This window comes from Acyrthosiphon pisum, chromosome A2, assembly GCF_005508785.2.
Source record: "Acyrthosiphon pisum isolate AL4f chromosome A2, pea_aphid_22Mar2018_4r6ur, whole genome shotgun sequence".
NCBI lineage: Eukaryota > Metazoa > Arthropoda > Insecta > Hemiptera > Aphididae > Acyrthosiphon > Acyrthosiphon pisum.
The window spans coordinates 77246894-77263554 of record NC_042495.1 but is presented as its reverse complement, the minus strand read 5'-3'; the positions used below and the strand labels follow the sequence as shown (position 1 = coordinate 77263554).

General features: G+C 30.6%; 2 protein-coding genes across 7 annotated transcripts in view; both read left to right on the top strand.

Moving 5' to 3' along the window:
- LOC100166289 (sn1-specific diacylglycerol lipase beta) overlaps window positions 1–5658 on the top strand; it is a 34509-nt gene extending 28851 nt beyond the window's left edge. For all 6 annotated transcript variants that reach the window (XM_008188846.3, XM_029489483.1, XM_029489484.1 and 3 more), the window contains 12 exons: window positions 1546–1758; window positions 1826–1935; window positions 2022–2249; window positions 2326–2475; window positions 2540–2708; window positions 2768–3035; window positions 3104–3215; window positions 3309–3401; window positions 3469–3623; window positions 3791–4042; window positions 4151–4254; window positions 4370–5658. In XM_008188846.3, coding sequence (XP_008187068.1) covers window positions 1546–1758; window positions 1826–1935; window positions 2022–2249; window positions 2326–2475; window positions 2540–2708; window positions 2768–3035; window positions 3104–3215; window positions 3309–3401; window positions 3469–3623; window positions 3791–4042; window positions 4151–4254; window positions 4370–4565 — 2050 coding nt within the window. In that variant the 3' untranslated portion in view covers window positions 4566–5658. The remainder of the gene's footprint in view (window positions 1–1545; window positions 1759–1825; window positions 1936–2021; window positions 2250–2325; window positions 2476–2539; window positions 2709–2767; window positions 3036–3103; window positions 3216–3308; window positions 3402–3468; window positions 3624–3790; window positions 4043–4150; window positions 4255–4369) is intronic.
- Window positions 5659–5667: 9 nt separating this feature from the next.
- Window positions 5668–9518, top strand: LOC100164258 (tektin-1-like). Its single transcript, XM_029489485.1, has 4 exons — window positions 5668–6083; window positions 6677–6949; window positions 7722–7944; window positions 8951–9518. The coding sequence occupies exons 1-4, from the start codon at window positions 5689–5691 to the stop codon at window positions 9305–9307; spliced, it is 1248 nt and encodes a 415-aa protein (XP_029345345.1). The 5' UTR covers window positions 5668–5688; the 3' UTR covers window positions 9308–9518.
- The last annotated feature ends 7143 nt before the right edge of the window (window positions 9519–16661 follow it).

Genomic DNA, 16661 nt, shown 5'->3' with positions numbered 1-16661 from the left:
TCACTGATAGCTAATATACATAGTGGGGGTACCTATATTATAATTTAAAAACCTGAAATGTGTCGAGTGGTATCTGGGAAGTGGGAAGTCTGAGTGAGAGTAGAGAGCAACTCAGTTCCCACTGATCACTCAGTCACTCGAGTACTCGACGCTTGGGCAACTGTCAGCCGTCGGCACTCGGCACTATTAAATATTAATACTATTAATATTTAAATATAATAAATAAAATATTAATACTATTATTGTCTATTTCACTATCAACGGCTTCGCAGAACAATGAACACCGAACACGTTTCCGAAAAGACGGCTGTAGGCTATTGTACACAATTTCGGTTAGAAACGATCGATTAATTAATAAGCTACGGTATTGCCACTCAATCGATTCGCCCGTGAATATTTGAATAGGTAGTTGAATTATTTATCGTGTTCACGACACAATGGTCGTTGCCGGACATCGGCTTTGCAATGCGGTTATAAAGACAACAATAAGTCGAAATTATGATACGCACATCACGAAATGTCTTGTTCAAATCAAAACTGCACACGTACCTACTAAACAATAGTAGCGCCATTATGGCAATATGTAAAATATTATACGGTATACCACATACCTATACCTAATGGCTAATCTGTCTAATGTTACTATTGAATGGCGTATTTGAGGGGGGCAGTGGGGGGGGGGGGGGCGAATGCCCTCATGACTTGAAGAATAATTGTTTTTTTATATAGTTGTAATAAGTACCTACACACTATGATGTTAAGGCAAACTGATTTTTTTTTTATATTGCACATGTTTTCATATTATAATAATATTATAGTATCGTCCGTAGTCAATGGATTGTTTACGTTTATTTAATTTCCTACTAATTAATTTTGCCAACGTTCTTTCAGATTACGGTTACGGTACAACTTTAAGAGTCCAATACTTCATACCGTACTACCGTAGAGATACAGAGACCCAATCAGCTGATCGAGTGTCGCTTCTATATTGTTCTGTGGTTATAACTGACTGGAGTTTCTAATAAATTTGTTTGTACGTCCTTAAGGGATGGGCGTTTATACTTCGTAGTAGTCAGAGCAGTAATCTTAACACATAAACATTCGCATACTCGCATAACGATTTACATTATCACCAAGCCCGGATAAAGGGCTCCTGAAGGTTTTAATCCGGGCTTGAATTTATCACCAAATTAAAGATATTATACAATATAAATATTATTTTAATTTATAGTAAGTTGTCTTACCAGAAATCTCCTTTGAAATTGTATGTTTAGCATTATTTCTTCTAGCAGAGAATCATCACTCATCAAACACAAAAGTGGTAAACTTCGTGGTAAATTCAATAGGGTAGAATATAAGCTTGTATATAATAATTAATAATTTTAGCCTCCCTCCTCCCCCCTCCTCATAAAACTTAATACGCCACTGGTTACTAATAAATACATAATCATTATTTTAAGATTGAAAATGTAATCATAGGCTATGTATACCTCTATGGCTTAGTTGTTAATAATTTATTGATTAAGTTGATTTTGTGATTTATAGGCTGACATTGATGAGTTGTGTGTTGTGTCGCTATTATCAATGGACATTCAATTGTTTGACTGGCGGCCTGTTGGTCAGAGTCTACTTGATTGGAATAGTAGTAATGCATTCCATAATCATTCTGCTTGTGATGGTTTTGGTGAATCGGAGTGCCCAGGGTGCTATATACGACACAAAAGCTAGGCATGTCGTTCCACATCTACTAGTTGCCAAGTATGAGTTATTAAGAACGGCCGACCAAACTTGTATTTTCTTATATAATATATTTATTATTTTACAGGATCATTTTACTCTTACCAGAGATTGCATTAAATGTGCTTGGAACTATATGGACCTATACAAATTGTATACAATGCGATAATGAACACTTTACGAGTACCGTAGTGGAAAGTAAATATAATTCATTGTGTGTTACTAATTTTGATTGTTAAAATATACTAATGTATTAATGATTAAACAATTTTTGATTATTTTAGTTGGAGTACTATTCAATTGGGTTATGTTGGGAGGTTTGATATTCGTACTAGCCATGGTGTTGGATCCAGTTGGATCGTTAAAACTTCAAGAAGGAGCCAACGGTAATGTAGATACAGATATGGTGTTACACCGAAAAGTCACTCGTATTTGGGTGAGACGCTTTAGATGGTTCTTTTGTTGGTTGATTAGAGATGAACATTCGCATGAAGCGTTTTCTCAAGCAGCCGGTCAGTATTGTAGACTTTAAATCATACATTTCAATAAATTTATCAATTACATTTTTGTTTATCTTCTTATTTTTAGGATTGATGAGTTCTATGTTTAGAAATACAGATATTGTACCATCAGACTTTATTGCTGGTTTTGTGTTATTGAGAGTAAAACAAAAGCGTGAATCTAGAGAACAAAGACGACTTGCACTCTTAGCTGAACAAAGATACAATTGTACCTCTAGTAAGTCAAAATACAATCATATTATAAATAAAATAATTTAAATAATTTAATGTTTATCTTTCAGTTGTAAATGAATGTTTTACTGGAAAACCAAATTGGATGTGTCTTAAAAAAGCTAGGCATTACCTCCAATTATCTGTTGCTATTTATGGTTGGCCGTTTTTGATTTATCGTTATTGTATAACAGGATTATTTAAAATGATGCCTAAGTTTTTTTGCTGCGCTTGCTTTAGGTAAATTTTTCAATTTTTTTTAACTGTAGTAAATCAATCATAATTCATTTTTTGCATAGAACTAAACCAACTGTGGTCAAAGAGGATAACTGCTGTCTGTGTAACTTTGCAGCAATTAGATATATGTCAAAATTACATTCTAAAGATATTTTGTTTGCTTCATTTGTCAACCATATATTTGAATTACCATTTTTTGTAACTGTTGATCATGAAACTAGTAGTATAGTAATTGCTATAAGAGGATCATTGTCAATGAGAGATATATTTACGGATTTGACTGCCATAGTAGAAAAATTAGACGCCTATGGTGTTCCACCTGACAGCTATGTAATACTAATAAATCTTAGAAATATCTAGAAGCTGGTTATATAAATGTATGTATTGTTTCAATTCAGGCTCATAAAGGAATGTTATGCAGTGCAAAGTATATTAAAAAGGAATTAGAAGATCATAATGTTATAGAAAAGGCTTATACCAATTTTCCAGAATACAACCTTGTAATCACAGGTATGAAACTATGAACACTACAATTTTAACCATGAATAAATGTAGCATTATTAACTTATTATTGATGAATAATGTTTAATGTGTCATACTCAGGACATAGTTTAGGGGCGGGTACTGCAGTTCTCTTAGCATTTTATATGCGACCACTCTATCCCAATCTCAAAGTGTATGCCTTTGCTACACCAGGTAATTTACCCAGTTACTGTATACATTATGCTAAATGTATTAATTAAATCTTAAACATTGATTTTAGCGGGATTATTGAGTCGGGAAGCAGCCCGAATAGCTGAAGACTTCACTTTGTCCGTAGGTGTTGGTGATGATATGGTTATGCACATGACAATTGATAATGTTGAAGATTTACGGACAAACATGTTACAAGTTCTACAATCATGTAGATTACCAAAAGTAAGGTTATTTTTTAATAATTCATATAAAATTTACATTATTCTATTGAGTAAATATATGATTTTATTGATAAATATTGAAAATGTAGAATTAGGTACTTTTGGCTATTTATGATTTTAATCTATGTACATTTTTCTGATAAATTTTTGATTATATTTTGTTTTTAGTACCGGGTATTTCTAAATGGCTTTGGCTATGCATTATTTGGTGTACCATCGAGGGACCTTGAATCCACATGGCGCCATCGGACTACTTCAGAAATGCGTAACTCTCCATTACTATCTATGCATTCACCCGTTCTGTCTATGATTACACAGAATGATGGCTTCCCAACTGATACCATTAGTAATCATCATCTAGTCCCTACAACGTCAACATATCCTAATGACCAAATAATTTCTATTTCACCTACTTATAATGTAATTATGCTCTGTAAATCTATAAAGTTTATAAGAAAATGTATTTTATTCAAAATTTCCAAGGTTTGATGTTATTTAATAATAAAAACCTATTGATCTTATTCTTAGGAATTAGCTGTCAGAAGGTACTCAAAAATTCGTTTATATACTCCTGGTCATATATTACACATAACTAAAAAAAAGAAAAGTAAAGAACAGAAGAAAGCTGATAAGTATGTGTCATATACAACTAGTGGAATTTCGTTTTCACTTTTCACAAATATTTCATAGTTATATTTAAAATAATGTGTAATATACTATAATTATGTATATTTTGATTGTTTATAGAAAATCTGGCACAAACAGTAATGAATATAATTATGAAATGCGATGGGCCACACCTGAAGATTTTAAAGAACTGAGAGTAATGCCCCGTATGCTATTGGATCATTTGCCGGAAAATGTTTTAAAAACTCTTGACAATGTGCTTGAAGAACAAAGAACAGAAATCGGATTTGATTTAGCTCAATTAACTTTGATCTAAGTACTAAAAAACAATTATTTACTTTATAAAACTAGAGCTTTATTAAGTTCATGCTCAAATTCCTCTGTCCATTAATACACCAAGCTAAGTTATTATTATGTTTCTAGGTATAGTAAACAACAAATTTGTAATTTATATTTAAGTATTAAATATTATTGATAACATTTACTTAAAGGGGAGTGGGGCATAATATATTCCTACAAATATTGCAATTACAGTATTTTATGAATTGATGGTCTGATTACTGTGTGAAGTGTGGTTGTTTTTCTTAAATTATTATTAGAATCTCCTTAAATATAGCCTTAATTTATTTGATTAAGAAATTCATATCAACAAGTCAATTTCTAAATGTCGAAAATAAAGTTAAACTTCTATAGATTCGTATAGAATCTAATAGTAAAGTTTTCGATTTAGGTATAAGTATTATTATTATAATTTTTTTTTTTACTTTAATTTATATTATTGTTATTATTATTATTTCATATACATGTTTTAAACACTGTTTTGACCTCAATCCTTAATAATTTTTTTTTTTTAAATTGTATGTACACCCTTACAATTTTATGATTTTTATTCCAAAAAATCTTGATAGTATTATTATTTATATGTATGTATACTGATGTACTTAAACTCGTTGAATCCATTCAATTGAAATTTTATTCTGTTTCTTGCCAATGTATGTATTGGTTAACAGAACTAATAATCTGTGATAACTTGTATGTCTTAAAAAAGAATTTTACTGATAAGCGTACATATTTTAAATAAATTATTATATTTTTGTAATACATTCAGAGATTATATTTAATTCATAGTGCCCTGAATTATATAAAAATATAATATATATTTTGTTTAAAAAAAAAAATAATATTTTTATAAATATGAAATGTTAAATGTTATTGTATTCTTATTCTATTTACATTAAGGACAGATGTACATTTCTATATTTTTTACTTTCTCAATTTATATAATAAAATCAATATGCTCCTCACTTCTCATCCTTATTACCATAGTAACTATTGTAAACAAAGCAATAAACTGTATCTGGCATCAGCTTGTTTCGCTTGAGCAATAAAAGAAAAGAATAACATAAAAATATACCATCTCATTTATTTAATCTTTTTTTATGTTTGATCATCCACTAATCAACATGAACTGTAATAATTATTGCAATGTGTACGGTTATGATTATCATACGACTACAGAGTGGCGATATAACAGTGAACAGGAAATCACAGCAGCTGAGGAACAACGAGAGTTGGCTCAAAGGTTGACACTGGAAGCTGATCGGTTATTCGGCCAGACTAAGGACTCTGTGTTGAAAAACAAGTTGGATGTTGACCACCGGTCCAAGGTGAAAGTCAAAGACATAGAGTACAAATGTAGAGAAATTGAAAAACAGAAATACGATCTGGATGAAGAAATCCATTTGCTGTTGGGCTATCAGGTGCGCATCGAAAACGCCAACAAACTGCTTGTCGGTGATGCTCTTGATGTCATTGCTGAGTGCCTTAGACTCAGGTGAGAATGACATTGAAAAAATCGAAATTAAAATTACATGATATATTGATATGTAATATGTAATGTCTGTGCAATATCAGTGTGATCCATTTAACTAGCTACATAATTTTATAATTTTTGTTTTTTTGATAAAGAAAAAATGTTTTATTTACCTACCTAACCAGTTATTGAATTGTAATATTTAACACTAGTATTAAAAAAATATTTTCTTCTCTTTGTATCAGTGGTTTTCTAAAAAAATATTAATGGACATTCAATCTAGAATTTTTATGGTGTATCCTGGCCATTTTTTACTCCATTCATCAAAACTTATCGTAATTTCAAAGAAAAAACTCCGCTTGGAATCTAAAACTATTTATTCAATATTTTATGTGTTATTTATACATCAATATTTTAGAAATATTCAGGTAGTCTGCTTCCAAATATAAAATAAATACTTATACTATAAAATCCTAAAAATCCACTGAACGGCACTGAAAACATACAGAAATTATTACATTTTTTTTGTAAAAATATATAGTATAATAAATACTTATACTTCAAACTACAAAAAAAAACCATTTTTCTATAATGTTATACGTCCCTACGTGCAGAAATTGTCGTCAGAGTATAGACTTGGTGTTTGACGATGTCGAGAAAGAACTATTGCGGGAACGCGAACTGATCTTGGGTATCAACGATCAGCTTGAAGATTTGCAAGATAAGGTCGTGCTGCAGATCAGGAAACTGAGAGCGTTCGTATACAACTTGGCTGTGGATTTGCGTTGTAAGAAAAATGCGTTACAAATTGAAGAGCACAACGAAAATCTCAATGAAAACACTGTCGAACTATCAATTTTGAACAACAAAAACATTTTTAAACCTGCGTGAGTATTTTTCTCGTTGTTATGAAGTTTGCCCCATTCGTAGAGGTTATCGTGGATCCCTTATTCCCACCAGGGTCACTCACTTGATGAGCACGGTACTACGGTGAACTGCGTATCTACCCGTGATATTTCTGAATATCTTTTAGTTCTTATAATGAAGTACTTAATAATATAGTCTTATTTTAGTTAAGTATTCCAAATTATAAAATAATAATAGGTACTTTTGATGCATATATAGGTAGTGTTATTCTTTAAAGAAATGTTTAGTTATTAGCCGATGCTTGCTTAGGTATTACCCTCCAAACAGTTATTAGTCGTTATACATAATATATATAGTGTATTTAACTATAATTAATGTAACATAAATTGAAAATATTTTGAAATTGAAATATTTCAAATGCGAATTACCTTAAATTTGATTTGGATTTTTTTACTGCGTAATAAGAAATATATTGTATTACACTTATTTTTGAAAAATTCAAATTTGTTATCCTTTTCCAAGTGTGCGAAGTGAAGCAAAAATATTTGAATTACAACTCCACTCTTTAAGTTAGAATATAAATTATTATAACTTTATTTTTTTATACAACGAAATACATTTTTTATATTTTAAAAATTTGACTAATTGACAGCAAGTTAGATTTCAAAAAATCATAATATTATAAAATCACGTGAAAATTATGACTGTAATAAATTATAAGTATACAATAAACAAATATAATATAGTGCACACTTAATTATATTTATCCATATCTGTATATTCTACATGCAGTACGATTTCGACCACGGAATGGGATCGATTCACCTTAGACGTTATTTCGGCGGCCAATAAAGTACTAGTGGACGGACGACCTATTCGTGCATTTTTTGACAAGTGTCTGAATAAAATGTTCAACGATCTGGTGGGCCAATCGGAAGTAGTCTACTTGGCGTTTAGATTGCGAGTGGAAGAATACCTTGAAGTGATTGAAAAATTGAATAAACAAAGAGACGAAGTATGTTTCTAAACACATTCAATTTGTACCTATATAGTATATATTATTATGTTCCTAATCGCGTATAGTGGATGCTGATAAATGATAATTACTTTGGTTTAAAATTTGAGCACATATGTTTCTCACAGACAATTACTTTTCAGTTTTCCACTTTACGTCTTTACCACATGTTTATCATACAATGGGTCCTGTGAAGAAATGATCACCTGGCGTCATATGATAGTTCGCCTTAAGCTTAGAAAAAAACCCTTTTAAAGGGTGGGTGTAACCTTTTTATTTTTTTAATTATGGGAAATTCAACTTTTTTTAAACCATATCGAACCTACCACACATTTACTGATGTATCTTTAAAATTTTTCGACTTTTTACCGTATTTTTTTCCAAGCTATTTTACTAATATAAGCAATTAAACCAGAAATGTACAAATTATTTGTATTAAATTAAGTGGACAAAAACTAGCATTTTCGAAAGAATTTCGCGTATAGCTCTAAGTAACGCCTTACTGGACAATGAGCTTAGATGAGGCATGTACTCACAAAGAGGTAAAAATTAGGAAAACAAAATGTTTAAGGTATTCTAGGTATTATTCTGTAGAGTAATAAAATTAAAATTAAACTATAGTAAATACAGTGTTATTTGGAGTTATACGTGATTTTCCTTTCAAAATAATGTTTACCTTTTTTAAATTTAATAAATTTGTACACTTCTGGTTTGATTGTGTATGTCAGTTGATAGCACAATAAAATAGCTATTAATGCTAAAAATTACGGTAAAAGGTTGAAAAGTGTTAAAGATACATCAGCAAATGTGCGGTAGGTTCGGTTTTATTTCGGTTGAAGCAATGCGAAAGTAGTTCCATCCCCAGTGATCGGTACAAACTAAAAAAAAAAAAAAGTTTTTCCCGCTTTAACCCCTGCGTATACCTATGTGGCTATGTAGTATGCTTAAAAATGCAGGTATACAGCAGTATTGTATATTATGTGTACCTATGAAATCCGGTTTATAGATTGTCAAAAACGTCGAAGAAGTAGAAGAAACAATCGAAAAACTGAAAAACACCATCAGTGACAGGGAGGCGTACTTGGCGCTGGCGCACACGCGGCTGTCGAACCGGACGCGCAGGGAGGGCGTCGAACTGTGCCGGGATGAGCTGGAATTGAGATTGTACGAAGAGGTGGTCCAACTGGAACACGACGTGCAAAGTCTGCAAAATATGATGGCCGAATCTGTGGTGTGCCGGAGACGTCTCAAACAGTCCATCGCCCGTATCGATGTGCAGCTCCAAGTCAAGCAGAATTCGTTGCACATCGATAACGAGCTGTGCGCCAAGCAACGGAAACGCATCAACTACCGAGCCTTTTGAAAAGCTCGTCGGATACGGTTCCATGGATTAGTTTTTTAGTGGTGGGAAAAAAATCATACACAAAACTTTTTTCTCCCAAAACTTTTATACGCACATATATACTAGGTAGCATATAACTTATAGGCAGTCCTGTAAAGTATTTAAGTAAAAGTATTTGAGTAAAAGTATTGAATAACTTTTTAAATACTTTCAGCATAAAGTATTTTGAATGGTATTTTAAATACTTTTTGGTATTGAATATTTTGGTTTTTATTTCGAACATTTTATTTTTATTCGAAATAATTGGTTGGAAAAATATTATTGTCAACTACAATATTAGAATAATAGTTTTATTTAATATTCTGTATTTCTGTGTTAGCCGAAGCCCAAAGGTTTGTGAAAACCAGATTTCTAAAAAATGTTATTGAATATTGAATAACAATATTCTCTATAAAACTATTAGATAACTATTAGATTACCTACTACCTATGTGTTTATATTACGATAATAAGGAACCCACTTTTTCAATGTAATTGAATAGTATTTGAAATACTTTACAATTAAAGTATTTGAGTAGTATCTTAAATACTTAAAAAAAATGTATTTGAGTATTTACTCAAGTACTTTTTAAAAGTATTCTTTACAGGACTGCTTATAGGTAATGGTAATAGGTATAGTTTACAAATGTCTTCACAAAATTATCAAATTAGTCTTAAAAGTATCAGAATATTCCAATATAATAAATTTACATTTAATGAATTATGCAACCGCCTTATATGGTTACTGCCCCTGTACACAATACACATCGTCCCTAAGTACTGCATATAGGTACTGTCATATCAACACACCAACCTACATCATAAGGAGGTAGTCATAACTGTGGTGGGTCGATGTTGCAGTAAATATTGAATTTCTCGTGGCTTTATTTACCTAACTATAGTTTTAAAAAAAAAATTATTACTAATTTACAATGATAATATTAATAAACTATGAACTGTGCAATAAATAATATTTAGGTACCTTCACTCTGCAGAATGTTAAAAAAAAAACATTGTCTTAAATTCAGTTGTATAATATTTTTTAATGCATAATAGGTATATAATAAATTCACTTATTAATAAATACAAATACTAATATCCGTAAATACTTTTAAAGTTGTCATACATTTTGTAATTAGAATATTGTATCCAGCGCAACAGTCGTGGTGCAAGCTAAGTAAAAAGTAAAAATAATAATTGCACGACGGTGTGTGTATAGTATATGGAAGTAAGAGTTGCCTATTTAAACTTTGTAAAATACATGTAAATTTGTTATACGACATAACTAATTTTCTAATGCATCAATTAACTCCTAGTAAACTCCAAAAAGCCTCGATAACGTGACCATTGTCTTGTTTTTACATAATAATGATAACTTAAATTAAATTGTACAATTCAATATCTTTCAAAAATAAAATTATTTATTTTGGATGGATTTTTCGTCAGGGCCCAGTGCGTTGTGAAGGTGTTCCGGTATGTTGAATTTTTGTCGTGCCTATTTAGTCTTTTGTGTCTCTGCATTCGGTAATAATATGTTTGATTGTAGTTTAAATTCCACGTGTAAGGTATATTTTTGGTGGCTCTTTTTTCATGAGGTGGCCATGTGTGTGATGCGTATGGCCTATTCTGAGGCGATTTAGTACGACTTCCTCTTTTTTTTTGAGCGACATTGGATTATTCCATTTTTTGATACTTCTTTTTATCTCATTTAATTTATTATTCATTTTAAGCCATTTTTTTTGCCAGTTATTTTTTGATTTGGTTGTATATACATTTTTTAATATTTTTGTCGGATTTAATATTCCACACAGTTAGTTGGTGTGGGTTATTGGCTTTTTCCTTGGCAAGTAAGTCCGCTCTTCCATTACCAGTTATTCCGCAGTGTCCGGGAATCCATGCGAAGATTAAGTTATCGTTAAATTTATTAGTCAAGTTGATTATTTTATTAATTATAACATTATCGTTATTAATATTACTAAGACTAGATAGAATGCTCATTTAATTATTTTGTTCATCACGCGATGAGAAAAAAAAACTGTTTCTTTTCAGAAATAATTCCTCGCCAAGTAAATAAATTATTGAAACAATACATTTACCTAAATTCAATACACTTAGCATTTATTCATGATATCACATCTAGTGCTTAAAGATCTTATATTTTTTTTACTTAGCCATTTTTACAAGTAGTTTACGAAAGGTTTATGTTGTGTATAATATGTACAGAAGAATGTGTTTACGTAATTAGGTCCAACACTCCAATCACTTGCTCTGTGAAGTGAATTATATTTAAAATTGTATAAAACATATCAACATAATAACTATACGGAGATTAAGTTTACAAGTAATTATTCAAATCCTACCATAAAAGTGTGTTTGTGTTCCTTGATCTCGAAATAGACATACAAATTAATACTTATGTAACTTCTGTTTCAAATAATTTTGTGAAAACTTGGGAACTTAGGCACCTGTGTTCTGCACTGTCAACGCTTTCATTATTACTTTTCCATTTTTCTCCTATCAGATTTGGAACATAGTGCAATTGCAGAGTGGCACAATTAGTCGAAATCCTTACAGGGGCTACTGCCTCATGATCATTTTTATAATTTGGTTTATTTGCTGCATACACTACCTACTACCTATAGGATTTAAAAATATTAGTATAATAATAGGTATATCGCTCATGTATGGTTTACGGGTGCTAAGTTTCCCCTTCACGAGCCGCCCTTAATGCACCACTGCAGTGGCAGATCCGGGGCTTAATTTTTTTTTTTTGGGAGGGGCCAAAAGTACAAAAATTGGCTAGACACAGTGTACAACAAAGGGTAAATACGGCCCCCTTCGCCCACCCTGGATTCGCCACTGCATCAACACACACGTAATTTATAGTTTATAATTCGGTCGTAGAATTATGATCATAAAGGCGTTTTGTATAGGCTATACAAATACATCACCGTCGCTTGTGCGTTTTTAGGTTGAGAAATTTTATATCATTCGTACGGCACTGATACAGTGATACACAATTAATATCACACTGCTGGCTTGGATTCCGGGGGTTTTAATTATAATAATTATTATCAAAGCGATACGCCTGTTAGCGCAGTGGCTCTTCTTTATATTGTAGCACAGAATCTGTGCAGTTTTACATATTTTAACAAAGTTTAAAAACTAAAAAGGTTATTTGATTTGTCACGGCCAACGCCGCGCAGGATCAGCTTTTATTAATATATATGTACGTTTTGATATATAAATATCATAGATATATAATATTATACTAATCCTATAAGTAGTAAATAGTACCTGCCCATCTATAATAGTTCTAGACGTTCTAGTATTGAATGCTTTTGCTACATTTATTCTAATGATTTACTTAAAATTTAGTAAAGAACCAGAATATCCCAAAACAGAATATATAATAATAGGTATGTACCTATGTTGGATATAACTTATTATCACAGCTGATTTACATAATAATATAATAATATATTTATCAGAAAATGGATTTTTCAGTAGACACTATAGACAGTGTGTCAGCGTTACTGATTGCTTTGCAAATATACCTATATAGAGCATACTCACTATCGAATAGTTTCGATAGTTTTTTTAAACTATCGAATACTATTCGAATGTTTTTAAGTATAACCGATTAGTAGTTTTTCAATAAAAACTATCGAATATTCCGAAAAGGTATCGAATAGTCTATTCGAATAGCACTATCGAATAGTTTTTTATTATACGGACTATTTGGAATTTTAATATTTCAAATTTTAATTCATAATTTATTTCTTGACCACCTGAGATTTTACTTTTTAGCGATAAATCATTATCCACACATATTCCAATTTCCAAAGCTCAAGATCGATAAAAAATGTTTTTCAATAATTCATACAATTTAATAAATAATAAATAATAATACCAAGTAATAAATAGTAAATACTAAATATAAATACAAAATAGTAAATACTAAATATAAATACTAATTAATTTACCATGACGTGATCTTTACTCTTTAGTATTCTTTACAATTTATCTTTATCGGCCAACGGGTCGCTGTCCTATTCTATAATTCTTGGTAGTTTCCCACTGCTCAATTCACTATTGTATTTTTAACATTTGGAGTTTGGACCATCGGCGGCACCACATTATTATTTCTTAAGATTAAGAACATAATATATTATTATTTACTATCGTAGTATTGTTATAACTTGTTTTCCTATCTACAAATAAAGCGTTAATCGAAACCCAAAAATAGTAAATACGTAAAAATTATGTACCTCCTTCCCACGAGGCTATATATTACCCACAGGCCACAATCTATAAAACTATTCGATAAACTATTCAATAAACTATTCGAATAAAAACTATCGAATACATGGTGACTATTCGAATATTCGATAGTTATGGAATGACTATCGAATAGTTTGATAGTGACTATTCGATAGTTCCCATCACTAGAGCATACTAGGCAATAAGCATAGCAAGAAATAATCATACATCGGGGTCCTCGACGTATATCTGCCATACTTGGCTATAATAGTATACAGGGTGTATCTTATGTCGCACGCGGTTTTTTTTAACCATTATGTATCGATGACATAGAATTTTGTTAAAACAAAAAAAGACGTGTTTCTTTATTTTTAACAGGCAATTTGTTTATAACAATTTCAAAGTTTTTAAACACGCAGGTGTACCAATAGCAAAATCAACTTTATATTTTCAAATGGCAACTACCATATTTTTAATGGATTCTGGTAAAGATTTTTTTTCTGATTATTTTGATAGTCACATCATCAATTATGGTTCGCTAGTTTATTAACTATGGGCGTCTATGGCCCTCTAAAGTTTAGTAAAATATGCATTAATACTTTTAAATTTTAATTGAAATGATTGGTATAAGTTTAATTTACAAGAACTAAATAATTTTTTCTTATAACTACACTTAAGTAGTTTAATCAGTGATCTAATGACACTCTCAAAAAAAAAAACATAAACGAAATTGTTGGCAAACATAGTTCATTATTTTTATTTTAACATACAATCGTCAAAATCAGAAATATTATTTTAATTTGTTACTATAGGTAATCTTAATTAATTACTTCACAGTTACTTTTCTCACAATATCAGAAATGCATATTCTTTATTAGGTGGCTAAACTATATAATTATGGTAAATTGGTAAATAGTATCCGATTGTTGACATTAATATCTTAGGTATGTATATGGGGGTTAAAAAAATTGTGTAAAGAAAAAAGTGCAATGTTTTGTGGTGCTCTTCTCGTAGTGGGATAAACTTGTAATTTGAACCAAATATAGGTTCCCTGTATTAGTAGGTATCGCATGCAAAGTATGAATTTAGGAGTTGAAATTCATAACCCTTCCTATTTTTTAGTTTTGGACATTTACATTTTATTTCGTTCTTTTCCTATCATAAATTCCTATCATATTTTTCAATATCATTAATTTGGATTCTTTATTAGGTGGCTAAGGACTTAGGTAATACCTAATAGTATTTGATTCTTGTTATAATAATATTGGAAATCTGTAATTAACTCAGATTAAAAGTATGTCCAAGTTATGCACAATAACGTATATTGAGATTGACTAAATATCTTGCAAATAGTTTATTTTAATTCTCGATTATTAAAGAATTATTAAAGAATTTCAATTGATAAATTCATACTTTGCATGCGATACCTACCAATATAGAGAACTTATGATTCAAATTTTTAAGTTATAAAGTTAGTTATAAGAATAAATTATTTAGCTCTTGTAAATTAAAGTATTAAACCTATATCAATCGATTAAAAATATAAATGCATATTTTACTAAACTTTAGAGCACCATAGTTAATAAACTAGTGAACCAAAATTAATGATTTGACTATCAAAATTTCCAGAAAAAAGAGTATAGTAGTTGCCATTTGAAAAAGTAAAGTTGATTTTGCTATTGGTACACCTGCGTGTTTAAACATTTTTAAATTGTAGTAAAAAATTGCCCATTAAAAATAAAGAAACCCGTTTTTTTTTGTTTTATTGAAATTCTATGTCATCGATCCATAATCGTTAAAAAAAACCCGCATACAATGAAATAAGATACACCCTGTATAATATATAAACGTCCTACGAAGGCGTACTGATATATAAATATATCATAGATAATATAAGATTCTATAATATTCTTATATTATCTATGGAATATATAATATATCATATATATTCCTATCCTAGGGCGAAGATACGCAGGCCTCAACGATCGATCGATACCTAACGGTTGCTGCGCGGCGATTGCCGCTCCCTCCCACAGGCGTGTATGGTGTATATTATACAGAGTGTATCACGAAGATCTGAAAATTGCACACTGCAGATGTATAAATTATGGTCATTATTCGCGTTTTGTACGCGCATATTATGGTCTGAAGTGGTTTAAATAACTCGGTGGTTTTGTCATATTTTAACGACAACCTTTTCCCTCATAACTTGTCGTGTTTTTTAGAAGGACTACGTAGTAGTCAGTTAGTATGATTTATACATTAGGGCTTACAACAGCTACGCATCTAATATTTTCATACGAGCAACACTTTTAAGTAATCAAAACGTTATTTTATAGTTTTTTCAATTGATTTATACCACCTATAAGGGTCGAAAATAGGTCAAGTCTCAAGGAAATAGGAATCTATTGATATAAATTGTATAGAAATCGGACTAATAGTTTATGAGATTAGCGCGTTCAAACATACAAATTCTTTAACTTTATAATATTAATAAAGACAGATAAACGTTAAAAAAATAATCACTCCGTTTATTCACCAACAGTGAAGACGTGCTGCAGTTGCGTATTTAAACATTTTAAACCTAAATGTGTGGACGACACTACTAATATCTAGAAATGGGGTAACTACGCGTAGACCTATAGTCACTCTCAACTGATAAAAAAAAGAAGATATTTCAGAAAAAATGTCCACGTCTAGAAAACAACGTCATTCCTTGCTGGTATACCTACGCTGCGCAGCTAACGTTGTAGTTATATATCTGCTGCAGGTTGCCAGGTTCTACCCCATTCCCACCATCCCGCAAGCTATTTATACTCACATCGAATCAATAAAAGAGAACAAATAATAATTAATAAACATATAGGTACAAGTAGTGATTATACACTGCAATGAGTTGCCATATTGGTTTCGAAATTTCGTAGTTCCTTTATAAAATAGTAAAAAATGTACCTTTACCTATTATTACCTATACCTACCTATTTAATATCAAATATGTTTTAAAACATATTACACTTAAAATAATAAAATTGTACATTGATAAAGTTCACTATAGTAACTAAAAATGTTTTTAT

Bases quoted from the DNA above. Each gene is read 5' to 3' on its own strand.
- LOC100164258 (XM_029489485.1), top strand. From the start codon at position 5,689: ATGTTTGATCATCCACTAATCAACATGAACTGTAATAATTATTGCAAT. The intron at 6,084-6,676 runs GTGAGAATGACA...CCCTACGTGCAG, and splicing joins GCTGAGTGCCTTAGACTCAG to AAATTGTCGTCAGAGTATAG. The intron at 6,950-7,721 runs GTGAGTATTTTT...TTCTACATGCAG, and splicing joins AAAAACATTTTTAAACCTGC to TACGATTTCGACCACGGAAT.